A 27550-nucleotide genomic window follows, 5' to 3' on the forward strand; every position below is an offset into this window, starting at 1 on the left:
AAATAACAGTTTTCCAGTTTTATGTACTTTAAAATACACGTCTTCAGTGTCACATGATTACTTTCTAGTTGGGGCTCAATTATTTCTTATCACAGTTGAAAATGGTTGCCCTGCTTAATATTTTTTATGGGAACCTTTTTTTTTTTTTCAGGATTCTTTGGTAAATAGACATTTTAAAAGAACAGCATTTATTTTAAATATATATTTTTTGTAACAATATATTTATACACACTAGTGTATTTGGGACTGAGCCTATATACATATAATAGTGCAAGCCAGACTAACTATATTCTGTGCATTTTATTTTTCTAAACCACAGAGTGCTTTCATGATTGATATTGAAGTTTAAAAACAACTTACTCATCCTTAAAGACACAAAACCGTCTCCTCCATGTTCTGTGGTTATATTGACATCTTACCTGTTTCTTTATAGTTGCTCTTTTATTACACATGCTTTGAAACCATAGGTAGCCACAGAACAATCCATCTTTACTTTGTGGTCATACCACTGTTGTCCTTGGCAGCATGGTAACACGATAACCCAAAACAAGTTGAAGGAGCACAATTGAGGCCCCTATGACCTCTGTAACGACCCATAAACCTCAGCGAGGGACCTGAAAGAGCTTTGTGAACACCCTGTCCATGCAGGATTTAGGATTTATATGCATTACTCAAAGGAAACACAGTCCAAACAAGTCATCTTTGAATTTAGTACGTTCAAAGATTAATTCAGGAATTCACCATTTAAAGCATAGCCTATTTATCTTTTCATTTTCAATATATCCTCAGAGTGTTTTCTTCACTCAAAAAAACAGTCTAATAGTTGCAAACAGCACCATCAATAACAGTCCTTTCCTCCACAATTTGGGAAATTACCCCAAAAGATATTTATGTGTAAATAATGTATGTACATGCCTAGACTAAAGAAGTGAAGATTAATGTGCATATTGTAGTAGTTCAGCGTCTTGGTGGGTCTGGAAGGGCCTGGTAGTATATTTGTGTCTATTTGTAGGGGGGATGGGGACTTTGTTGGATAGACTTGTGGTTTGGATGCCAGCCAGAGTTGGAATCTTTTTGTTTTGTCTCTGACTTGTTGTCTATGGAGGTGTCACTACTCTCTTTTTCTTTGTACGACCCCTCAAACTTACGGCCTCTTCCCCCACCCTGGAAAGCCCTCTCCTCTCTGCATTCATTTATTATGAGCTGATGCCGATATCGCTCTGGGAGCCTCTCAGACCTCCCAAACACACACATACAAACACAGACACTCACCCAAGTGCATCTTGACTGGAGTAGACTCAACCGTCTGGTTTCATCACTCAGACAGGACATTGGAAATAATGGTAGGTTTCCTGTGCTGTCATGGGGGTGATGGCAGATCCAGATCTTTGTCTGAAGCACTAATGGGTCAAAATAGCTCTGTGAAAGATGAAACACAACTTAACAATTCTGAGAACAATGGCTTTAAATGTCATTTTAGCTGCTGGAAAGGGCACCTCCTCTCGGCTTCTGTTTTACTGAAAGTACTGCAGGGTCCAAAAGTCTGAGACCACATTAAAAATCTTGGACTCCAAATCTTATTTAAACTTGGAAAATAACTGAGTTTAAAATTTAAAAAATGCTTATGAAATAAAATGAGTGGAAGTTGACTTATCTTTCCTCTCGGTACAGAGCCATCTTTCTATTTTGGAGAGACCGAATACGCGGTGGATGAGAGTGATGGTTATGTGGAGGTGAAAGTGTGGAGAACTGGAACTGACCTTTCAAAGACAGCCACCGTCACAGTCCGTTCCAGAAAGAGTGACCCTGTTTCAGCAGAAGGTAAAGAGTGTCAGTCAAAAACAACAGTTGCTGATATATGATTTTCACCTAATAAAATAGTTAAAAAAGGCAAAAAATAACTTGTATTCATGATTTTTTTTCTCCCCCACTCTTTTCTCTCCTCCCAGCGGGTCTAGATTATGTGGGAATCAGCCGTAACTTGGACTTTGCTCCAGGTGTGACCATGCAAACGTTTCGTGTGACTATTCTCGATGATCTTGGCCAGCCAGAGCTGGAGGGACCAGAGACGTTTGAGTTGGTGCTGCGTATGCCCATGAACGCAGTCCTTGGAGAACCTACCAAAACTGTCATCACCATCAATGACAGTGTCACTGACTGTGAGTGAAGGAAAACAAATTAATAAATAATTACAACCATTTTTGTGTTTGTTTCTTTGTTTCAGAAGACATTAAACTGCAGATAAAATGTGTATTAGTGCCAATCAAACATTCTAAATACAGTCATGTTAGTTGAGTGATACTGGTTAATTAATAAATGCTGGATTTTTCTGCAGTGCCCAAAGTCCAGTTTAGAGAGGCGGAGTACAAGGTAGATGAGGCTGATGGAGAGGTGAAGGCAATGGTGTACCGCAGTGGCGACATCAGTCAGAGGTCCACAGTCCGCTGTTACACTCGCCAGGGATCTGCCCAAGTCATGATGGACTATGATGAACGACCCAATACCGACGCGTCTATCATCGTGTTCCTACCAGGTCTGTTTCTTTTTTCAACCTGTTCCTCATCCAGCCATTCATCCACCTACAATTTCATGATTTGCTCATCTTTTGTATCTGCATGTTTACAGGAGAGATTGAGAAGCCATGTGTAGTGACTTTAGTGGATGACACGATTCATGAAGAGGATGAGGACTTTCGCTTGGTTTTGGGCACACCTAAGAGCAAATCACCATATGGAGCTGCTGTAGGAGAACAAAAAGAGGCTCTGGTCACCATCACCGACCATAAAGATAGTAAGTATTCTTTTTATCCTTATTCTTGACAAATATCTGCATAAAGGTCTTGATGAGCTTCTCTCACAGCAAACCAAACAAATTTTCCACTGCAGAGTCCATCATCAGGTTTGCTGAGATCAAATACAGTGTTAGAGAGCCACAACTTCCTGGAGAGATTGCTGTAGTGAAGATTCCTGTCCTGCGTCAGGGCGACACCTCCAAGGTCTCTGTGGTGAGAATTCACACCAAGGATGGCTCTGCGACTTCAGGAGAGGACTACAATCCCCTTTCTCAAGGTCAGCAATGACCCATGAAGGCTACAAAATATAAATCCCATAAGATTCCATACTATTATCAGAAATTATTATACCATGGTCAACAAAACATGCAACATCCTGCTCAAAAGGAGTGGAGAATTTACACAGTCACAGATAGGCAGAACAGTTATCTAATTCCTTTCTGTATATCTTTGTTTGCATGTCCTTACAGATGTGGAGTTTAAAGAGGGTGAGACAGAGCATGTTGTGGAGATCCAGGTTCTCTATGATGGACAAAGAGAGATTCGTGAGGCTTTCACAGTTCACATGAAGCCTGACGAGTATATGGTGGCTGAGACACAGGTCAGAGACCATCATCTCTAAAAATACCCCCAGAGACGCCACATCGCACAGACACACGCTAACGTGACTCTCTTGCTAAAATAGCCACGCGGCAGCTGCCTCTGTCAGCAGGAACCAATCGCTGTCTCCAGTCTCTTTCAGAGGAGTCTGTATGATGTAAATGGGCCTCAACAGACGCAGTGACTATAAACAGAGTTATCCACTGAACATGTACAAAACCCTTTACAGTCAAGGCCTTAGAGCCTTTTTTGGGGGATTTTGCTATCTTGTTGACAGTGAGAGTCTGAAAGATGGCAGGAAATGAAATTGCGAAGAGTGCTTGAACTTGGGTCGCCTGCACATAAACGTCACACGTTCAGTCTCTGACTGAACATTTAAAATGTGTTTGGAGCTTTACAACTTTTTAAGATTTTAAAAAGATTGTAAAAATATTCCAAATTAGTATTCTTCAAATATATTCTTAAGAACATATTTTTTTTTCTAAGACAGACTTTGGTGTTATTTCACTGTATGGCAGTTGTTGCTGAAGTCTTGCTGATCAACTCATTAAAAAACACTTTAAAGGCCATCTTTTTGCATTGCCAGCAGAGTACAGCAACAATCATAAGCATACGCGTTATTTTTTGTCATGACAGGCTCAGAAATGTAGCAAAGAGATCGTTAAAATAATCCATGTGACATCAGTGGTTCAAATGTAATTTTACAAAGCTACGAGAATACTTTTTGTGCGCAAAGAAAACAAAAATAACGACTTAATTCAACAATTCGTCTTCTCCGCGTCACCCTATAGCGCTATATTGGAGAGTATCACATACGTAAACAATGTTTGCAACGTATGTATGCGGATACATTGGTTACGTTCAGATCAAAGCATAAACAACGTAAACAGTGTATCCGCGTACATACGTTGCATAGGCCCTATGTTGTTTACGTATGTGATACTCTCCAAAATGGCGCTATAGGGTTTAGCGGTGGAGACGAATTGTTGAATAAAGTCTTTCTTTTTGTTTTCTTTGTGCACAAAAAGTATTCTCGTAGCTTTGTAAAATTACAGTTGAACCACTGATGTCAAATGTTTTATTTTAACAATCTCCTTGCTACATTTCTGAGCCTTGATTGTGTTAGGAGGGTCAGAGAGCTCTCGGAATGCATCAAAAATATCTTAATTTGTGTTCCAAAGATGAACAAAGGTCTTACAGGTTTGCAGCAACATTAGGGTATTTAATGACATAATTTTCATTTTTGGGTGAACTATCACTTTAAATATTTTAAACAACCCAATAAATTCAATAAACATCTTACATTTGGGTATTTAAGACATTCGTTTAACTTTAAACATTACTATACTTTAAAACGAATATTTTGTAAGAATTATATAAAAAAAATTTTTAAAAGTTTTTCTTTACAAAAAAGACGTTGAGAACACAAAATATTATAAAATAACTTTTGTTAAGAATACTTTTATTCTTAAGAATGTTTTGTGAAACCAACCTCGGAATTAAAATAACCAACATTTTGTTATAAACATATCATGTGCTTACTTGGAAAAAAGGTTCACAGTGAGTTGATAGTCTTTTTACAGCTGTTTATGTTATTGTAGGATTGACATACTCTGTTTTTCCTAAAATGAGATTGGTAGCCTAACTAGTTGTCTTTTCCTCTCTTAATTTTTGTAGATGAATAAGGCTATTGTGTACATCGAAGAGATGAATAGTGTGGCTGATGTCACATTCCCAGCAGTGCCTCAGGTGGTGTCTTTGCTGCTGTATGATGATACAATTAGGGCCAAGGACAATCCCCACCCTCCAACCGGCTATTCTGTTGTGTGCGTTACGGTGAGTGACACCATAGATGTCAGTTAATTCCAATTAATCACTGTCCCTTTAAAAAAAAAAAAAGTTTTATGTATATTTATTTTTATTTTTTTTACATTTCCTATATAAAAAGGAATATTGAAATGTACAAACAGTTGTGACATCTTGCAAATGGAGAAGGTGAAGTGACCTCGTCACATAAAAAAGCCAGTGAACAATAACTGAATGTTATCATTCAAGATTATAGGTGGATATAATATACAGTATCTCTCATTCTTCTTCAAAAAAAAATACATCAGTAATTCTGAATCTAATATTTTCTTGTGTCCATGTTCTATCAGGCCTGCAACCCCAAATACTATGACTTTGACAAGACTGGTTCCATTTGTTCAGTGGAGAACATCAATGACACAATGACTCAGTACCGCTGGATGGTTAGTGCCCCTAGCGGACCCGATGGAGTCACCAGCCCCATGCGAGAAGTGGACACCAACACCTTCTTCACTAACACCAAGTCCATCACATTGGACTCCATCTACTTCCAGGCTGGCTCCCGTGTACAATGTGCTGCCCGAGCCTTCAATGCCAATGGAGACGCTGGGCTTGAGCTCAGTTCCCCTATTGTGGTCATCAGCCGAGAGGAGGGTGAGGCTCTTGGTTCTCAATTCTTTAAGAATTACTAATTCAACAAAGCACAGGCTTTTGTTTGTTTATTTTTATTTTTTTTTTACTATTTCTTGGGGATTCTAGGAAAATGAATTAGATTAAAAGTTAATGAATCTGTCTGCCATCTTTAGGCCTGTGTCAGCCTCGTATACCTGGCACAGTTGGTGCTGAACCGTTCTCAGCTAAAATCCGTTACACCGGGCCGGATGACCCTGACTACCCCAATTTGATCAAACTCACTATTACTATGCCTCACATGGATGGTAAGTGACCACCTCAATCACAAACAATGCACTTGAATGTCAAAGAAAATGTCTAAAAAGTCCAGGATATAAATCATCTCACTTATTTCCTTAGGCATGCTGCCCGTTATCTCCACACGTCCCCTTTCAAACTTTGAGCTAACCCTTAGTCCAGATGGCACACGAGTAGGTAACCACCGCTGCTCTAACCTCTTGGATTTCAACGAGATCCAAACAGCACATGGTTTCATCACTGACGCCACAAAGAACCCAGAAATTATTGGCGAGACTTTACCATACCAGTACAGCGTGGCCATGCGTAGCACTAATTCCCTTCGATTCTACCGCAATCTTAACCTGGAGGCATGTCTGTGGGAGTTCAGTAGCTACTACGACATGTCAGAGCTGCTAAATGACTGTGGAGGATCCATTGGAACAGATGGACAGGTAAGGATTTTGAGAATCTGTGTCATTCAAAGCTATGTTCAATCAATATTATTGACATATAAGATAATGTAATTTGTTTAAGGTAACATAAAAAAAACAACAACAACAACTAGTGCTGTCAAATGATTAATCGGGATTAATCGCATCAAAAATAAAAGTTTTTGTTTACATAATATACGTGTGTGTGTGTACTGTGTATTTATTATGTACATATAAATACACACACATACAGTAAATATTTTGAAAATATTTACATATATACAGTTATATATTCTTATATTTTTTATTATATATAAATATATTTAATATGAAAACATAACATATTTTTCTTAAATATATAGTCATGGCCAAAAATATCGACACCCTTGGTAAATATGATGAAAGAAGGCAAAAGATAATTGAGCTTCACAAATTAGTGAAGTGGCTTTAAGAAAAGAGCTAGAGCAGTGAAAATCCCCATTTCCACCATCAGGGCAATAATTAAGAATTTCTAATCAACATAAAATGTTATGAATCTGCCTGGAAGAGGACGTGTGTCTATATCGTCCTAATGCACGGTGAGAAGGAGAGTTTGAGTGGCTAAAGACTCTCCAAGGACCACAGCTGGAGAATTGCAGAAAATAGTTGACTCTCGGGGTCAGAAAACCTTAAAAAAAATTGTCAAACAGCACCTACATCACCACATGTTGTTTGGGAGGGTTTCAAGAAAAATTCTCCTCGCTCACCCCAAAACAAACTCCAGCATATTCAGTTATCAGACACGACTGGAACATCAAATGGGACTGGCTTCTATGGTCAGATGAAACAAAAAAAAAGAGCTTTTTAGCAGCAAACACTCAAGATGGGTTTGGTGCACACAGGGATTAAAAGTACCCCATGTGTTCAATGAAGTATACTGCTGTATTTTTGATGTTGTGGGCCTATATTTCTGCTGGAGGTCCTGGACATCTTGTTTAGACACATGGCATCACTGATTCTATCAAATACCAACAGATAAAAAAATCAATAAGTGACTGACTCTGTTAGAAATCTTATAATGGGCCATGTTTGGATCTTCCAACCGTACAATAATCCAAACACAAACCTCAAAAACAACACAAAAATGGGTCACTGAGCACAAAACCAAGCTTCTGCTGGCCATTCCAGTCCTCTGACCTGAACCCTGTAGAAAATGATTGGGGTGAACTGAAGAGAAGAAGCACCAACATGGAGCTGGGAATCTAAAGGGTCTGGAGTGATTCTGGATGAAGGAATGGTCTCTGATCTCTTGCCAGGTGTTCTCTAACCTCATCAGGCATTATAGGAGAACAATTAGAGCTGTTAAACTGGCAAATGGAGGTTTCAAAAAGTATTGAATAAAAGGGTGCTGTTAATTGTGGACAATGTGTATTAGAGAAAAACATTTATTTCATGATATTTCCCCCCATTTTAAATTCTTATTATCCAATAAAAGGTTAGATTGTTGTGATTGTTTTAAATAAAAGATCAAAAGGATTAACAATGCAGATTAATTTTCACAGCCTTCTTTGATCATATTTACCAAGGGTGCCAATATTTTTGGCCATGACTGTACATGCATGTGTTTGTATTTATATATACATACTAAATATACGCAGTATACACACATATATTATGTAAACAAAAACTTTTATTTTGCTTTTATAAAGATTAATCGTTTGACAGCACTAAAAAAAACTATTAAATTCTATACAGTTTATACTGTTTGAATGGTTGGGGTCTGTAAGACTTTTTAACGTTTCTGAAAGAAGTCTCTTATGCTGGATTTATTTAATCAAAAATTCAGAAAAACAATAATATTGTGAAATATTATTACAATATGAAATATCTTAAAAATATACAATTTTCTATTCTAATATACTTTAAAATGTAAAAGGATTTTTTGATAACTACAAAGTCCAAGAGAAGATTATTTATCTTTTGTAACATTATAAATGTCTTTTCTGTCCTTGCTGAATATACACATTTTTATATTTTATATGTAGAATTGTTTTATGTTAAATTATATTACATATGTTATATAATTGTATTTTTATGATTAAGCTGCTTGTCAAAATGATTAGCATGTGGTCAGTCTAAATCATAGGTCTAAACGAGTCACATCTTATCAAAGAAACAAATATTTAAATATAAATAAATGATACATATAAAAAAGTAAATAAAATCTTTTGTCAGGAACTACAGTTTGTTATAGAAAAAAAGAGAATCATAAACATCTTATCAGAAAAATCCTAAAAGAGTATTTAAAAATGTATTTCCAGCTTCAACTTGCAAAAACAGCACTAGACTCAGAAGGTTCTTGAACACTTTACTCATACATTTTTAATGTGTTTTCCTGTGTTCCTGTGTCTGTAGGTGTTGAATCTTGTTCAGTCCTATGTAACCCTGCGGGTGCCTCTATTTGTGTCCTATGTCTTCCACTCTCCTGTTGCGGTTGGCGGCTGGCAACATTTTGACCTACGGTCTGAGCTGCGGCTCACCTTTGTGTATGACACTGCCATCTTATGGCAAGATGGTATTGGAAGCCCACCAGAGGCTGAGCTGCAAGGTAGTACACTGCTTTAACTACAAGTGATGCATCATAAATTCAAATGGTGAAATTAAATAGAAACAGATATAGATTAATGCAGGTTTTAAAACATTTATCAGTTTACATAGGCTATATCAGTCTTTGTCTACACCTAAAACTTCAATGAAAATCACTATAACCTGTCTGATGTTGTTATTTGTGCTTTTATTTTATAGGTGCCATGTATCCCACCAGCATGAGAATAAATGATGAAGGCCGTCTTGTTGTCAATTTCAAGACTGAGGCTCGATTCAGGGGACAGTTTGTCATGTTTCACCCAGGTAACCCAAAATACACAGACACACACTCATATCAGTTGACAAGTTCTCATTGTGCTGTCAAACTCTGTCCCAAAGAGAAAATCTATAAACTACAGTAAAATGTGCCCCCTACTGACAGTAAAGTCCTGTCACTACCCTCCTTACAGAAACCTTTACTGCTCTCTACTGGTGGTGATATTATATTAAACTAACTCTCCCCAATTCTGATTACATGTTTCATTGTTTATACATTGTTTACAGTCAAAAACATGTTTACTGTTCAAGAAGCTGTGTGTTGTAATCGAGTAACCGCAGCTTGTGACAAACAGGCGCATTGTTAGCATTATAGTTATGCTAATAATACATTTTATGGCCTGTTTGTAACATATGTTTTAAATTACCCCTTTCCTAACGCAGTGAATTGACACCATGTAGGTCTTTAAAAATGATAAACGATCTCTGTCTAAGTTATTTCTCGGTCTCCCTCAGTCTGAGCTCTACTCACTTCGCTTGTAAATTCGCCGGATTTCTTTTGGCGCCATTTATTTCTCATGTGGCGCCTTATTGGAAATTCTATCTCAAAAGTTACCTCATTGCGATGCATTTCACGCCTGTGTCCTCACGTCTTTCAAACTACAGATGGTAAATTCATCCTCATCAGTGCAAATAGATGCATCCGTATTCGTTTTCCTCTCTTTTCAGCTTCACGCGGTGGTAACTTTATCGATGCGTGCCTCTGATTGGTCGATCAGTACACTGGCAGATATTTCTATCTTTTTGTTATTACTTATTGTACTTATTTTTATTGATAAAATAAACTACCCAATTTCTAAACCATAGTAATAATACATTTTATAATTTTCTAAATTAATGCGTCAAAATATTATTTTAGATGAATATGACTAAAATAAGTCATGTTTATTTGGAATTTTAAAAGTTTGGAATTTGTATTGGCTTTCAGGAACCACTTTGTCCTCCATGGTAATGTCAGCGGACCACTCTGGACTCACATTCACTCTCTCCCTGATCAGAACTGAGCCCACTTACAACCAGCCCATGCAACAATGGAGCTTTGTTTCTGACTTTGCTGTAAGTTCAAATCCAGTTTTCTACCTTTTGTTTCTTTTAGATACTGTCAGTCATAGTATTCATACAGTAAATGCAGGCTATAGATTGTATGGATATTAAAAAGGTAAACTGATCATGTGTGTAGGTGAGGGACTATTCTGGCACCTATACTGTGAAGCTGATTCCTTGCATTGCTTCACCTAACGGAGAGTTCAGCATACCCCCTGTGTGTCACCCGAGGGAGCCCCTCACCTTCGACATGGACATCCGCTTCCAACAGGTTGGTTTCTCTTTTTCATTCTGAAAAGTTGGTTTGATCATTGATTCAACTATATACCTGCTATAGAGCGTGTTCATCTAATTACCAGTCATAATGAATATTTAAGCACGATGCTTATTATTTTGTGCTGTTTCTCAGGTGAGTGACCCTGTAGCAGCAGAGTTCAGTTTGAACACACAGATGTTCCTGCTGTCAAAGAAGGAGATGTGGCTGTCTGATGGCTCCATGGGCTTTGGAGAGGGCACGGACACTGCCTTCATGGAAGGTACAAGAATCCAAGAGCGATATAATACGCTTATTTAAATATTAGTGTAGGTGAAAATAGTTGAACTACTAATTCATTCAGTTCCTGCCTTGAGAGTGAAACTTTATTCCGATCGGTTCCCTTGTAGGTTCGAACATCTATGGTCGAGTGATGGTGGACCCAGTGCAGAACCTGGGCGACTCTTTCTCCTGCAGCATAGAAAAAGTGTTCCTTTGTACTGGCACAGACGGCTACGTGCCAAAGTACAACCCTACTAATAAAGAGTACGGATGCCTGGCAGATGCTCCATCCTTGCTGTATAGACTCAAGATCCTGGTATGTAATTTATTTGAACCTCATACCTTCTTGCTTCACTGTACCTTTCATACAAATGTTAATGTGAAGTTGTTCACCATTGTTTATGGTAACCCCCTCCCTCCCTCCCTCCCTCCCATGCTCACCATAGCTCATGTTTTCGAGTCATTGTATGTAACTGCATGTTAATTGAATATCTTTTTCGTGTTCACTGGATGTATGAACTTGTTGGTCTTTGAACTTTAGGACAAAGCACAGCCAGAAACTCAAGCCACCACCTTTGGAAATGTCAATTTCGATGCCAGCCTTGCTTTGGATACCCCTGGAGCCCTGTCTTTGGTCCAACAACCTGGATCAGATGGTTTCACCCTGTCATCATCTCCACTCTTCCAGGTCAGAGACTCACCATGTCTTATTACCATAGTAAAACCCAACTTTGAACCAGAATCTTGAGCATTCTTTCATGTTTGATTCATCAGGTTACTACTGGCCGTGAATGGTTCATCCACACCATCTACACACTCCGTTCTAAAGACAACGCCAGCCGTGGTAAAAGGAGCCTCGAGTACCACCACGCTATATCCTCCATTTCTGACTCTGACACCCAATCCCGAAGTCGACGTGCAGTACCCGACCCAGAAGCTTTCGAGATCGGTGTTGAGAATAATCGAGGAACCAACATTCAGCACATTGCCCTGGATCGCTCAAACCGACTACGGGTGAGTCAGCCCTGGGGTCGGGAAACCTACCTGGAGCACCCTCTGGTGGAGGGGAGCCTGGGCAAAGGGCCTGGTTCAGATTCCTCTCTTCCCGCTGGCATGTCCACATTGCTGGGGGTGGCTGGGCTCATCCTGCTGGTATGCCTGGTTGTAGTTCTGGTGGTTCTCTTGATGCGACGCAAGAGGAAAGAGAAAAAGTACCCACCTTATTCCACTTCATCCTGCACAGCTTACAACAGGGAGCCCATGAGACACAATGTGGACAGCTCTGAGGTTTAAACAGCCCCTGTTCCGTTCATTAAGACATGCCAAAACTAACTCTCACTATGGTGCTCTTCTTCTCAAGAAGCAGCTGAAGTTTGAAGAGACAGAAAGATTCTGAGATCTAAAGCCTCAGTGCAAATGACAACATCCAATATGTGGCTCTTTTGGAGGTTTCCACAGCTTCAATGAAGACATCTTGACTCCAAGACTCTTCATATTAAGTGGTCAAACAAAAGGAAGTTGCTTGTTGCCTTTTTTTTTTTAAGATTAAGTTTAAGCTTCATAGTACTAATGTTATTTTAGCGTGCTTCCATCGTGAACCAGAATTGGCAACAGTGAACCTGCTCAGACAAACAGAGCGAATCTGTGCTTCAGCTTGTGTCAAACTCGAATTGAGTAATAGATAAATCATTCATTCATTATAGATAAATCAACTTATTTTTTCCCCAAGTTCAAAAAAGTTCCATTGTAAACAAGAATAAGAGGTAAAATTACTTTGGCATGAATGTATATGTTGGGCATCAAAAGCCTTATTCAACTACCCAGGCAATTTAAACAAGTCCATTTTATTTTCATTCAATCTTTCATTCAAATTTTCATTACAGTTCTTCTTCTGAGTGTATGTGTTAGATTTAAGCAAACTGAAAGATGCAAGAACTGGCTTCTTCGAACACTGTTGTAATAAATGCATCTATTTTTATATGTTCCATGACATGAAATGCTGTGCACAAGAGCACAGGTCAGTGATCCCACATGACCGATATGTTGCTATGCAAAGGGAGCGTTATGTTTAATATTATTAATTCAAGTTCGTAACTATTCAGAATGTACTTATTTTTATACCTTTAGGATGTTAAAATGTGGTTCAGAATTACACAAAGCTGCCTGTTACATATCTGGTGTTAAAAGGAAGTCTCTCCGGTGTCGTCAAAAAAACTTGAAAACGTGTGAACTACGTACTTTATTCATTTAAAAATCATTACAGATTTACAAAATTAAAGCAAATAGTGCTAATATAATTATAATTTCAAACTGTTGCTTGGTTTTTTTATTTTATTTTGTGGTTTCCCAATTAATATTCGTTTCAATTTATTGTTTAATGTTGGTTATTGCTCAGTGTATTAAAATTGAATTGTCAGTCTCAAACCAAGATTTTTTCCACCAATATTTTGTAATACATATCTCACCCTGTATTATAAAAATAACTAAATATGAAATAACTCCAGGACACAAGTTTTAAACCCAACAGATTTAAAGAAGTCTGTGTCAGTGAATACACCATTAGCCTTGTGTTTGAATACAGCCGTTTTATTAACTCTATATGTTTTTGAGAATTATTTAATGTTATTTTCTTTTTTGCTGATGAAAAGAATTCTGTTAAGATACTTGGATCCTTGTTTCATTATAAAATGCCTGTTAAGATAAATGCCTACCTTCTATACCCTGTGACGAGTAGAATTTCTATCATTTCAGCTGTCATAAGATCAATCAAATGTGCACGATACCCTTGATATGTAACATGTTCCAGGCAGTAAGGAGTAAACTACTGATAAATTCCAAGTTCAAACTGCATTGAATAAGGTGTGGTTAAAGTTGAAGCTCTTTTACATGCAGAGGTATCTATCAGGACACCATTTATGATTTAAAGGGATAGTTCACCTCTCGTGAATCTGCGGAAGAGAAGGAATTATTGAATTAAGTCATTATTTTTGTTTCTTTGCACACAAAAAGATTCTATTCTCGTAGCTTCATAAAATTACAGTTGAACCGCTATTGTCACATGGACTATCTTAAAGATGTCCTTACTACCTTTCTTGAACATGGTAGTTGCGTTGCAGTCTATGGAGGGTCAGAAAGCTCTCGAATTTCATCAAAAATATCGTAATTTGTGTTTTGAAGATGAACGAAAGTCTTACAGGTTTGGAAAAACACGAGGGTGAGTAATTAATGACATAATTTTCAATTTTGGGTGAACTACCCCTTTAATATTAACCTATAATGTTCTATGTAACTGAAATTGCAGTTTTGAAAACAGTTAAAAATCATCACAAATTCCATTAGTTGCAATGCCAGCAGTAATCTCCTGAAGTATCATTTTTTATTGAGTTTATTTTAAAATGTACATTTCTTTCAGATTCATTAAAAAAGATAAAAAGCATCAGGGTCTGAGGACTCGAAGAAAAAAAAAAGAATTGAGTAGAAGTGAAACAAAATAGGCACAGCTTGGAATCAAAAGACATGCTTGAAAAGCCTGTATCGATATATACAGCAGAAGCCACCAATGGTGTTGCAACACATCAACAGTGTCTTCTTGGCTTAAGAATGGTAGTTAGTAGAGCTATTTTATTTTACACACACAGTAAAGTTCTATGCTGATGTATTCTGAATAGATGTATTCTGACATGAGCTAATATCACTGAATGGATCATATTTACAACATTCAAAAAAAGTTGCAATGGTAAGGCAATTAGTCTCCAAGAGCTGCGGAACTCCATCGGAAATAAATTATCGAAGTGGCAATAAAATGCATTGACAGACCAGTCACACAGAGAATGAAGAAGCATAATAAAATTCCTGAAACTACTTGACCGGCTTTTCCTCACCTCCATGAAGGCATCTCATACTTAGTAATAATATCTTGCATCGTAAGCAATTTCAAAAGGTTTCTATGAGAACATACGATCTGCAACACTAAAGACGTCATCTATAGCTGCAAAATAAAATAAAATAAAATAAAATAAATGAAATCTGTTAAAACCTTTCAGTGAGTACCTGACCTTGGCGCTTTTGTAAATTGATACCTTGCTTTGAAGGAAATTAAAAGAGAGAATAAAACCAAACACATAAAACACACAAAATCAGAGAAATCTCTTCTCTGTTAAAAACTATCACAGTTCCTGATTCCACCAATAACATTTCATAGTTTCTGATACCATCTCAGACCGTGTAGACTTCTATCCTGCAGAATCCACACCTTAGCCTTAACATACTAGATATTAGATACAAATAAAGGACACTTTTATTCATGTACATAACACTTTATACAGTCTGCCTGCTGTCTTAAATGCAAATGCAAACGATAATCATTTTCAAACAAACTAACTCACCTTAGTAGATTTGCGGCTCAAGCAACTCAAAACCTTTTGATTGCACTACCGAATTACAACTGAGGCCCACAAGAATAAAACGAATGGAAAAAAAATTTAACTTAGATGTGTAAAAGTTTCAGATTATCATGGAACTATACACACACACAAAAAAATAAAAATAAAAAACGTTTTAGGCTTCTAAAACGCATCCTAAACACTCACCTTGGCAGTTTTGTGAACATGGAACATTGTTTAAAAAAAATAAAAAATAAAAAAAATAAAAACTTGAGGACAGACAAATTCACCAGACCTGATGCTCCCCTAGCCCATGGAATAATGTACTTTAACATCACGATGTGGGAAAAACAATATGCAAAAATCTGAAACTGTTTGAGTTGACGAGTTGGGGGCAGTGTGTATCCATATAGTATGAATAATGCTGCTGTTAGCGTATTTTTCACTGGGCTTTCAGCCGAAAAGGCTCGGCGCGTCCTTCAACCCCTGTGCAGAGTGCGGTCCATCCTACTTGGAGTCTGTCAGCTTATACATGAGGATCCCTCGGATCAGCTCTCCCCTGCGTGGGTGCTGTCGTCTAGCAGGAAGCAGTGTAAACTAGCTGATCTGGGAGCTGTGACCTAGGCGCTGTCACACAGCTGTATCTAAAATCAAACGTGGAGGCCTCCGTTCCTCAGCCTCCCGCGAGTCATGACCGTGCAGAAAAGAGGAAAGAGATGGGTGTCATTTGGCCCCTTTGTTGGGGGGATCTTGCTCCGTCGACTGCCGTCCGTCACTCCAGGCCTCACGTGTGCTCTTCAGTGCTTGCGTTCGCTGCTGATCCACCACAACATAGTCTACCCGCTCGTCCGATGCTGAAATACCAGTCCCGTTACTCTTCTTCTGCAAGGTCAAGATACGAGAGGCAGTCAAAACAGGAGAGAGAGATGCCAAAAGTACCGATATTTGGGTAAAAAGTTGATACAAAAAAAAAAAGAAAAAAACTGCTACAACACTTTTCTACGGTATTAGTAGTATATAAAACAGACTTTGTAAAATTCTGTATATTAAATAATTATTTGACAAGTTGAATAAATGTTTCCTTTAGGGATGCACAATGTATCGGTACAATATCGGTTCTTTAAAAATACTAATAATTTAATATCACTGTTAAATATTTAGAGAATGTTGTGATTCCTAAATTCACTTGTAGCAGTAAAAAACTACTTTCAGTTATTAGTGTTTTACTCTTACATCTGCATTATATTTTTGCATTAAATTTATTTTTCAAATAAAATGTTACTTTATCAGTATTATACTAATTGGCTTATGGCTATCAGACAGAATTTTGGAATCCGTGTAACCCTAGTTTACCTAACAATACTTGTACTTTACATGACATTGTTTTAATTTAATTGTAATATTAATATTTAACTTATTAAATAATGGGAAAATGGGTAATTCCATTATTTAAAAAGCTAAAAATTAAAAGGGAGTGACATTATTTTGGCAACAGAAGTAAAGTTCCAGTATCTCAGAAACGGCTGACCAGGAATTGAAACAGCTGCCATTAACTACAGTCTCCTGTCTATGGAAGCCTGTTTCCGCCACTGAATAGAAAATGAGACTTTTTTCCCCAGAATTGTGAAATAGACTCACCAGTCAAAATTTATGGAATATAAAATCGCAATTGTGAGTTATAAAGCCAGAATTGCGAGATATAAACTCAGAATTTTGAGAAAATACTCACAATTGCGAGTTCATATATTGCAATTCTGACTTTATAACATGCAGCTGCAAGTTATCAAATCTGAATTGTGAGATGTAAACTCGCAATTCTGAGAAAATATCGGTCTTTTTTCCCCCTCAGAACTGGACTTTATAAGTTAGTTTGTATCAGGCAATTCTGAGAAAAAAAAAGTCCCAATTACTTTTTTATTTTTTATTCAGTGGCGGCAGCATGCTTCCATACTTGTCTGCAAACAATGATGGGAAAAATAATAATCCTCAACTGATGTACAGGCAAAATGCACTGTTAATAAGAGAGGCCAGATAATGACTATATTCCATCAATCTGAGAGAAAAGTAGATTTCAATCCTGCTAATTAATGGCAAAAAGGCAATATAACGGGTGTATAATAGAGCCTGAGGATAAGAACACTGGGGTCAACATGTATTATGCCTCCATTGTTACGCTTGTCTGACTCCTGATGATTAAAAAAAAAAAAACCTCACCCAAACACATCCATCCATAATATTTTATTTTACAATTTGTCTAATTCTGCTTAATTATTATTCATATCTCACCTTCCGAGGAGGAGTCGATTTCCCAGGGTCCAAGTCAAGGTCCAGGTACTCCACCTGCTTGTCTCCTTTAGGCTTCACCATGGGACTGCCACCTCCATCAGCATTCATTGGTGCTGCTAGCTTCATGTTCTGAGATTTTAAAAAATAAACAAATTACAACAAAAAGGTTGCATACATAGAGATAATAGTCAATGTTGTAGTCAGAATTAGTTATTAAACGATTTATGCAACTGATATATTAATCGACTACAATGAAACTAGATGATGTAAGTGAAGAGTCTGAATTTTTTAAATACTTAATCTAAACTACCTATCTATCAGTGACATGCAGTCGTTCACCCAACACTCACTCGAATGATTAAATCGGTAAAGAGTTGTGTACACATTATCATGTCTGCAAAATATGCATAAATAGGTCTTTCTAAACTCTTTCATATTGATCAGACAACTTCATAATGCATTAATGATCAATGCAAGTAATTCAAAATAATGCTCTATTAGTTCTGAAGGATTCTGCTGAAGAAACAACCTCTGCAGATGTCAGTCCAACCTCTAAAAGCGTCATTTGCAAGATTATTTTCATGGTATGAGTCATAAATGTAATAATTATGTATTGCATAAATGTAGTTTTTCTATACAGGTTTCATATAATATATCAAGCCTTATTTCATGCAGCATTATTAAGTAACTCAATACAAATCCAATCATCAAGTGACTGTCTGGGGAACAACACTACAATGTAATGCATAGTGTATACAATTGTTAAAAAAACAATACAATCATGTATAGCTATGATTATCATCTTTGAAAAATATAGAATGTAAGCCCTCATAAAACTATATGCAAGTAATTTAGGTTCCACTCATGTTGAAATAAACAGGTTTTTCTTTTTACCAGGAAAAAAAAAAAACTCTAAATGACACACATACACTACTGTTTGAAAGTTTGGGGTCATTTTTTCCATGTCTTCAAAAGATGTCTCTTATGCTCACCAAGGTTGCATTTATTTGATCAAAAATACAATAAAACAGCAATACTGTAAAATATTATTACAACACTATTTGTAAACACTATGATTTTATATATAACACCTAATTATGTTTTTCAGGTGTTTTCAGGTAAGGTCAACTAAGTTTTGTGAAAGGGATAGTTCACCTAAAATGAAAATTCTGTCATCTTTTACTCACCCTCCAGTTGTTCCAAACCTGTATGAATTTCTTTCTTCTGTTGAACACAAAAGAGGATATTTTGAAACAGCTAATGGTCACCATTGACTTAGTAGTATTGACATAGTATTTTTAGATTTTCTGTAGGATGAGTAAAAGATGACAGAATTTTATTTGACAGAATTCACTATCCCTTGAAAACACACATCCAGAGTGTTGTTCCCCCTTCATAACCCTGCTCACCTCATCCAGGTGGTCTAGACCTGACACTTCTCTCTTTATAGGAGTGATGGGAACTGTACAGTAGAAGGACTCTTCTCTACAAAATGGAGGAACAGGGAGGAGAAGAGGAGTAGAAAAATCAAAGAGTAAACAGGAAACAAATGGCAAAGGCACGCTGAGAAAATAGAAATGGAAAATGAAAAATACAGAAGAGGCAGACAAGAGGATCCACAAAAGAAGGCAAGGAATAGCATGTTGGAAAAAAGAAGCAGAAAAGAGGTAGAGAAATGTCTCTTCCAAATATTGGCAGTTAAATCCAGTGCAACAAAAGCCATACTGTGCAGTGTTATCAACTGTTTTACTGCTGCATGCTAACATGTTAGCAAACAAAACAAGCCATGCACAAAAAGCTCCATATTACCCTAGTAAAAAAGTAATATATTTAAAAAACATTTATTTCAAACTAAGTATAGTTCAAATCTATTAACATATTTACTTACATATTGTTCGACACTTACTGATATAAAAATCCGTATTAAACTTTATTTGGAGTACTACTTGCGCACAATGCACATTTGTTAATATTAAGCCTAAAATGTGTTTTAATTTTACTCACAACTGATGACGATTGTATGATTTTTTGAATAATAACGGTCTTTAAATGCAATATATTTAAAGTGTACCTGAAGTATATTTGCAATAGTTCGACTTTAGCACAATCAAGTATACTTCAATATCTCTTTAGCTGGACTTCAGCGCTACTTCTGTGCAATTAAAATTCATTAAGTACAAAATTAGTTGTTCCAATTTAGCAGACTTGTTTAGTATACCAAAAGTACAATTGCATGGTATTTTTATTAAGTTCATAAATATGTAAATGTATTTGTAGTATACTTAGCATGAAAAAAATGTTTTCAAATACATTTTAATATATTTATTTTTCACTAGGGTATGCATTTAAATTGAAGAAAAAAAATGAACAGAAACATGGAACAAAGAAGAAATGCCCTTCAGGTGAAAGCAAGGAAACAAACAAAAACAAAAACAAAAAAATAGAAGAAAGACACAACAGAAATAGAAGAAAAAAAGTAAAAAAGTAAAAAGGTAGGAAAAACTGCGAGGGGTCCTTCTATCCAGTCTGTTGAAAGACCACAAAATACCACCACCACCAAATTTCTGGGAACCTGCGATTTTATTCTCACTCTAGACTTTATGTCTAATAATATATATATATATATATGTGTGTAGAAAAAAATGGTGGAATCAAGACCATGTTTATTTCAACCAAATCAGCAGAAAATAATATGGGGAAAAAAAAATAAACTCTAAGAATCACTTAAAATAAATCACTTAAAAATAAATAAATTAAACTTACACATTTACCTTACCATTTAAAAGTTTGGGATCAGTATCAATGTTTTTAACATTGATAATAACCGAATCAGCATATTAATATGATTTCTTAAGGAACATATGACACTCAAGATTGAAGCAAGTAAATAACATTTTAAAATATATATAAAAGCAGTTATTTTAAATTGCAACAAAATTTCACAATATTACTGTTTTTACTGTATCAAATAAATGCAGCCTTGGTAAGCATAAGATACTTTTTTTCAAAAATACTAAAAATGTCCAGTTGTTAATGTATGTGTATATAAATTACTTCTATAATTTATACCTGTTAAATTAATTAACTTTATATACATATATACACATTCCAATTGTGAATGCATGAATTATTTATAATTGAGTGGAACAGTAGCTGTGGTGTTTTTTTTTACATACTGGTTCATCTGTAGACATATTAGCGTGTTGCATGGTTACATAATTCTCATCACAGTCGTCGGAGTCGCTGCTGGAGGCAGTGCTATGCCCCGAGGACGGTCTGGGGGCCGCGGTACACCTAGAGGGGCTGAGCAGCAGGACAACATTTACACTGCCGCTCATACACACACACACACACACAAAGAACAGCAACACAAACTCTGTCTGGATTAATACAAGGTCTGAGCTGGACGTCTTTGGCTGATAATGTGGAACCCAAAACACACTGGCAGTCAAAAAGACCTTCAGTGGCACTGATTCACACACACTTCCAGCGTTCCAGACACATGAGCCACATAGCACCTACATCACTGTATTAATTCAGTAAATAATTCAAGAACACAATTCATGCCTTTATTGCACTGTCATCACTACCGCTTTTGTTTGTAATGTGGTGTTAGGTAGTGATGACAGTCCAATCACTTATGAACATAAATTATGACGACGTTTTACTATCATCGCTACCATTTTACTATTATGGGATGTTAGGACAAGACTACAGGAATGCATGAATGATTAGTTATTTAGCCTGTGGAGTCTGTGGTGTGGAGGCCATGCAGAACCATGCTTAAATACTGATCTGTCTCTGTTTGAGTGGAAACATGCTCAACACTTACTCCCTCGTGAAGGACCTGGTCACGGGGGAACGGACCGGCGCCGTGTACTCCTCCCACTCTGCCAGAGGCTTGATCTCCAAAGGGGCCGGCTTAACTGCAAAAAAAACCCAGCAGTTTAATGCAGAAAAATGTTCCGAATGACACACCACCCAAAGGTTTGGCCTAATACATGGTTATCAACAACAAGACAAGTAGTAATATTACAAATTTGTGTGTAAATTAGTCAAAAACATTTCTACATAAACTGTTATTAATAAATAAAGTATTATTAAGATTTATACACACAAATTTGCATGTAATTTAGATGGTGGTTCTCTACTTTTAGCCAGTAGAGGGCGATATCTGCTATTTAGTACATAATGGGAGTCAGAAGTAAATAAGTAACCTTTCTTCAGCGGGACAAGTGTGTTTCACTTCATTCTTTCCCCACCCCCACCTAAGAACAGACTTGAATCAAATATAGGACCAAGTCATGAGAACTGAACTCACACCTGAGAGAAAACTGGAAAGGTTAAAAAGAAAGGCCACTGCCAATGGAAGATCAAAAATGAGGGATGAATCACACATATCCTCTCTCTTCCTCTTATCACACATAAGTAGCATCTGATTTAGTAATTGCAGCTGGCCCAAAACTCTGCTGAGCTGAGATACACCCAATCTGGCAACTGAGAAGTAGCTGTAGCTGGCTGAAACGCACACCAGCTGGTGCCAGTGTGTGAGGGAAGAAAGCACAGACTGATATGCATCTCAAGGCCCTAACTGAACTTTTTGGGCACAAAATGTGGCTTGAGTGAGTTACTAAATAATATTGTAATATATGGTATCATGATCACTTAGAAAAATTGCATCACAAAATGTATTATTTACATTTACATTTCATCAGCAGTGAATGGGTGCCGTCATAAGTACAAAGAGTTGATAAACCCACTTGTGATGGTTTTTTTGTTGTTGTTTTTTAATTTTTTCTGCTGTTTGGACTCTCATTCGGATTGCACCCAATTCACTGCAGATAATCCATAGGTGCGCAAGTTATGTAGTGCTACATTTCTTTATTTTTAAGTATATTTGGTATTCGGACACCCTGATGGGAGATACACTACTGGTTAACAGTTTGGAGTCAGTGAATTTTTATTTTTATTTTTAAAGGAATTAATACTTTTATTTAGCAAAGACGCATTAAACTGTTTGCATTAAACAACTGTTTTTGAACTTTCGATTGATCAAAGAATCCTGATATTATTAAGTAGCACAACTGTAGCGAGGTGGTTCTGTGACTATTTCCCCCCAAAAATCTTATAGACCCCAAACTTTTGAACAGCAATGTATCTTTGGATTTCCTGATGGCAGGTATATCCTGATGCCATTAAACAAAGCAGCATCAGGAAGCTCCCAAGATTTTATCCAGACACCTGGATTGCTCTTCAAACTGTTAGTCATAATACGATTCATCCGCCCACTTTCAGCTCTTGTCAATATGACTAAAAAATGCTTATGCAAATGTGTTGGTTAAGTGTTTATAATGTTTATGACTCTTGGGTCAGTGAGCAGTTTGACAGTGAAAAGTGTTTGTAGAGACACTGATGATTGAGTGTCAAATGTTAATCAGTTAGTTTTACAGTACCTGCGATATCAAGTGTGTTAGCTTGCCTCCACCAGTTAAGCACAAGCATCACTCTACCAGAACCTCATCTATCACAAATTCACTTGCTTAATAACCAGCTGACCAACCATTTAAGAAATAAATCCAGCTGCCTTCACAGGGAACGCAGTCTGCGCACACTATAGACAAAGCAATGGATAGGAAACGGCATCAGTAACTTAATTCTAAAAATATCTGAGTGGAAAGCCAAGTTCCTCCATACACTTCAGGTAGTGAATGTTTGTATGATAGGCTACGTTCACACAGTCAGTGTTTGGGCTGGGAAACCATATTTACAATGAATTGTGTCAAAGTAGCTTGAATACTCTCTCTGTATGAAAGAATATGCAGAATGAATCCCCCTTTTCTATAAAGGTCTAAATAATGCCTTTAACCAGTAAATGATGAAAAAAAGTAAATACTGAGTAATATATGTGGTTATAAGTACAGAACATTTAAAGGATAATTCATAATTTCATAATTACCAAACTATGTGCAAACAGAACTATATTTAGCACTCTAAAATATGAGTACTAGAGGTACCGGTATAGATATTTTCATGTTATTGGTTATTGCCTATAACCAATAAATGGCTGATATTAATACTCAATTTTGTCTAGATATATATTTTGTCTAAATAAATTAATGTACACTATTTAATAATTATAATTCAATAAATTAATTATAATAAAAAATAAATATTTGATACTCTGTCCAAATAAATTCTAAATAAGTAACTTAAAATACTAAAAATTAAAACAAGACATTTTGAATGCATTTATATATGATTTAGAGTTTCATAAATTTATAATGGAAACGACAGCAAGGTAAACCTAAAGTTCACCCAAAAATAAAAAATTTGTCAATAATTACTCACCCTCATGTCGTTCTAAATCTTCGGAACACAAATTAAGATATTTTTGATGAAATCCGAGAGCTTTCTGACCCTCTATAGACAGCAACACAATTGACATGTTCAAGGCCCAGAAAGCTAGTAAGGACATCATTAAAATAGTCCATGTGACATCAGTGGTTCAATCGTAATTATGAAGCTGAGAGAAAGCTTTTTGTGTGCAAAAAAAAAAAACACGGAAGAGAAGAATTGTTGAATCGTTATTTTTGTTATATTTGTGCACAAAAGTATTCTCGCAGCTTCATAAAATTAAGATTGAACCACCGATGTCACATGGACTATTTTAATGATGTCCTTACTACCCTTCTGGGCCTTGAACATGTCAGTTGCGTTTCTGCAGGGTCAGAAAGCTCTCGGATTTGTGTCCCTAAAATGAACAAAGGTCTCAGGGGTTTGGAACGACATGATGGTGAGTAATTAATTACAGAATTTTCATTTTTGGGTGAACAATCCCTTTAAAATAAAAGTAGAAGAAACATACAAAAAGGTCCCTAGTTAGAACCATATCCTTTGCTGCGTCAAAGTAGCCATATTCTCAGTTTATAAGTCACTTCTATCAAGGTCATGACAGCTGTCAATCAAACATGTAATGAGGGCCAGTGTTAAATGAAATTTGATTTGTTCTATTAGTGTATTCAATGCATCATTCACAATTAGAGCTTGTTAAAACTTTCACAAAAATACACCTCAGAACTGAGGCGGCAGACAGTGAGAGTAGCATTCTGTCGAGGTACGTACCCTTACGCCGTCTTGAGAATTCACCTATGGTTTGGGAGTCGGTTCGCTCAAGACCGACTGCTCTGTTTATTTTAGGACTCTGACCTGAATTGGTGAGAGAAAACTTCTTTGTTACATGTCTCTTTTGAAAGAAATCGGCCTTGTCTTCTTCTAAACTTCACACCCATGCAATTTAGCACAATCACGGCCACCTCCATCACTCGTGCCTCTTCTCTTTCGCCGAACAAATATGTGTTGGGCTGCTGCCATGGCAACAACACTTCATGCATTTAAGACATGCGATGAACAAGGCTTCCCCACAAAAGACGGACATGCACAGGGTTAAACAGACACACGTGGGTGAGTAAAGCATTCACACCAACCGACGACACGCCAGCATGTGGCTCAGCCAGACAGAAGGGTTCAGTAATGTCTTTGTAATATTAGGAAAATTAAACCAACTTATTTTTTCTGCTGTATGCAAATAGCTGCCACAAGAAAATACCACAAGTCCAACAGTGATGATGGCCACAATTAAACAACCGGCAAAACACAAAAAAAGAGCAGAGTATCATAATGATTTCCAAGTCTGAAGGAGACTGTTCATGTAAAAAGTTTGATACAGGAAGAGAGAGAAACCAGGCAGAACAGAGACTAATATTTAGACTAATATAGAACAGCCAATAAAAGAATAGAGAGAGGACAAACACACTAGGAAACAAAGTACCCAACAACTAACTATAAAATGCCACCAAAGCCATTTGAATCACACCATGTTCAGAAAAAGCTTGCAAATACGCAACAAATACAATAAGCTGCAGTCTGAAGAGCAGTAGAAAGGACACTGGGAATTTGAGAATGATGTGAAAACAATTAGTGCTTGGCCCATGTTTAGAAAAATGATTTTTAAGAAGACCTATTTCAGTACCCCACATGCACTGCTTGGCCAAAATCATGTGGACACCCGAACGTCACACCAGTTGTAATTTATAGGGAAAAAAATGTAACACCTTATTTTAAGGTACAATTCTCACTATGAACTAGTTGCTTATTGCATACTACTAGCATATTGGCTGTTTATTAGTACTTGTAGGCACATATTAATGCCTTATTCTGTATGACCATGTTCTAGATCCCTTAACTTGACCCAATACCTAAACTTAACAACTACCTTACTAACTATTAATAAGCAGCAAATTTAGGAGTTTATTGAGGAAAAACTCTTAGTTAAAAGTAAATGTGTTCCCTATTCTAAAGTGTTACTAAATAAAATAAAATATGATGGAAAAATGAGCAAACAAAGCATCTTTCCATCACAAGAATCAAATTGCTGTTGCAGTCATTTATTAAATGCACTGTATGTGGCAGATTTATGGTCTGATTGACTGAGTCAATCTTCTGAGCTAATTACCGAGTCACGTGATTTAAGGCAATGTCAAATGACTTTGATGCACTTTAAGCTACGTATTTGGGCAATGTGTATTTATAGTAGTATATCTTACAGAACAACTTTTTTTTCTAGGTTACACTATGTGTGTTCTTGTTACACTGAAAGTAATGAGTAATACTAATTTACAACATGCACATATAGGGTTAGGGATTGTTTTAAAATAAGTTGCTTGTAATTATGTATAATTTAACAGTATCACATATTTGTCTATTATTGCATTGCTGCTTGCTAGTTATGGGTGTCACTGAAATCACCAAATTATATGGGGTTCTCACAGTTAAGGCCAAGTGGTGCATCTCCTCTGCACGTAACATGCTGTCTCTTGCATTAGCCAGCGCTCGGAAACAGTAACACGTAATTGAAGATACACAATGGTTTCGGATGAGCGCAGAGAGCTGCTGCCATTAATGTTTACATCAATAGTGCTGTCCCAGCTGGCTGTTGATGTTTCAGCCTGCTTGTGCAACTTTCAGCACGTCCTCTTTTTCTCTCAGACCAGATTGAAATTCCCCTTGCAGGTCTGGCCATCAAAGAGGTCTTTCACTAAGGCACAATGGGGACAGAGGTGACCGCTCCAGGCTAACGGCGCAGACAGGCTCCCTCATACCCAGGGCTCAGATTCTATAGACAATAGCTTCTTTTATTTGTGAGGTCACATGCTAATGATTAAAACGCAAAGGTCATTGAAACAGCAGTGCAGACTAGTTCGCTAAGCGAGTTGAAAGATCTGTAATACGTGTTATGATCACATGGCAACAAGCAGACTGAGAACTCAATTAAAGGTGGAAGAAATGTTTCATAAGCATGGGCCGACACCTGTTAGTGAGAAAGGTGGCAATGAGAGTTGCTATGCTGAAGAGATGCAAGCACTGTACACATTAACACAATCCCTCCTTATACACACACACACACCATAAAAGAAACAAACCTCAGGGCTCACCTTTTCGGTCAGGTTTGAGGTTGCGGTCTACGGGTGGCGGTTGGCATTCGGGCATGTGCACCGGTCTACGAGGTGGGGTATTGGGGCTGGAGCGGAAGCCCATGTGGGCTGGAGGGGGCACCTGTTTTCCGAGGGAGGAGAACTCCACTGTGCCCGGAGTCATGGGCACATAGTTGGGCTCCTGGATGGGTTCTGATAGGCTGCCAGAGCGCTGATGTGACGAAGAGTGGACGCTCATGGGTACATAGTTCTCATCCATCTCCTCAGTGGAAACACCTCCAACTGGCACCATGCCTTTATTCTTCTACATGCATCCAAGAACAGGGAAGAAACTGTTAGGGATTCTTAAGACACTTGAAAGACAGGACCTA

The 27550-nt window shown here is 37.2% G+C and overlaps 2 protein-coding genes and 1 long non-coding RNA gene across 10 annotated transcripts in view; 1 reads left to right on the forward strand and 2 right to left on the reverse strand.

Moving 5' to 3' along the window:
• LOC131538913 (uncharacterized) overlaps positions 1 to 10156 on the reverse strand; it is an 80131-nt gene extending 69975 nt beyond the window's left edge. The window contains exons 1-3 of the long non-coding RNA XR_009270750.1: positions 9998 to 10156; positions 1761 to 1806; positions 1273 to 1419 (exon numbers count right to left, since the gene is read on the reverse strand). This is a non-coding gene — a long non-coding RNA (uncharacterized LOC131538913). The remainder of the gene's footprint in view (positions 1 to 1272; positions 1420 to 1760; positions 1807 to 9997) is intronic.
• frem3 (Fras1 related extracellular matrix 3) overlaps positions 1 to 14241 on the forward strand; it is a 28881-nt gene extending 14640 nt beyond the window's left edge. The window contains exons 7-24 of the mRNA XM_058772994.1: positions 1672 to 1821; positions 1950 to 2159; positions 2336 to 2533; positions 2626 to 2790; positions 2886 to 3068; positions 3262 to 3392; positions 5069 to 5227; positions 5548 to 5851; positions 6004 to 6135; positions 6230 to 6561; positions 8935 to 9127; positions 9325 to 9429; positions 10370 to 10497; positions 10622 to 10756; positions 10895 to 11021; positions 11149 to 11336; positions 11562 to 11708; positions 11795 to 14241. Of these exons, the coding sequence (XP_058628977.1) occupies positions 1672 to 1821; positions 1950 to 2159; positions 2336 to 2533; positions 2626 to 2790; positions 2886 to 3068; positions 3262 to 3392; positions 5069 to 5227; positions 5548 to 5851; positions 6004 to 6135; positions 6230 to 6561; positions 8935 to 9127; positions 9325 to 9429; positions 10370 to 10497; positions 10622 to 10756; positions 10895 to 11021; positions 11149 to 11336; positions 11562 to 11708; positions 11795 to 12313 (3506 nt within the window). The 3' untranslated portion in view covers positions 12314 to 14241. The remainder of the gene's footprint in view (positions 1 to 1671; positions 1822 to 1949; positions 2160 to 2335; positions 2534 to 2625; positions 2791 to 2885; positions 3069 to 3261; positions 3393 to 5068; positions 5228 to 5547; positions 5852 to 6003; positions 6136 to 6229; positions 6562 to 8934; positions 9128 to 9324; positions 9430 to 10369; positions 10498 to 10621; positions 10757 to 10894; positions 11022 to 11148; positions 11337 to 11561; positions 11709 to 11794) is intronic.
• Positions 14242 to 14377: 136 nt separating this feature from the next.
• gab1 (GRB2-associated binding protein 1) overlaps positions 14378 to 27550 on the reverse strand; it is a 93982-nt gene continuing 80809 nt past the window's right edge. For 3 of the 8 annotated variants that reach the window (XM_058772998.1, XM_058773019.1, XM_058773041.1), the window contains 6 exons: positions 27180 to 27483; positions 24811 to 24894; positions 21521 to 21614; positions 20865 to 20991; positions 17689 to 17817; positions 14378 to 16284 (listed from right to left, as the gene is read on the reverse strand). In XM_058772998.1, coding sequence (XP_058628981.1) covers positions 16126 to 16284; positions 17689 to 17817; positions 20865 to 20991; positions 21521 to 21614; positions 24811 to 24894; positions 27180 to 27483 — 897 coding nt within the window. In that variant the 3' untranslated portion in view covers positions 14378 to 16125. Of the gene's footprint in view, positions 16285 to 17688; positions 17818 to 18875; positions 18913 to 19097; positions 19174 to 20864; positions 20992 to 21520; positions 21615 to 24810; positions 24895 to 27179; positions 27484 to 27550 lie in introns of all 8 variants that reach the window. The other 5 variants (XM_058773013.1, XM_058773027.1, XR_009270741.1 and 2 more) reach the window with 4 other exon arrangements.

Source organism: Onychostoma macrolepis, chromosome 01 (assembly GCF_012432095.1).
Source record: "Onychostoma macrolepis isolate SWU-2019 chromosome 01, ASM1243209v1, whole genome shotgun sequence".
In the NCBI taxonomy this organism is placed as follows: domain Eukaryota; kingdom Metazoa; phylum Chordata; class Actinopteri; order Cypriniformes; family Cyprinidae; genus Onychostoma; species Onychostoma macrolepis.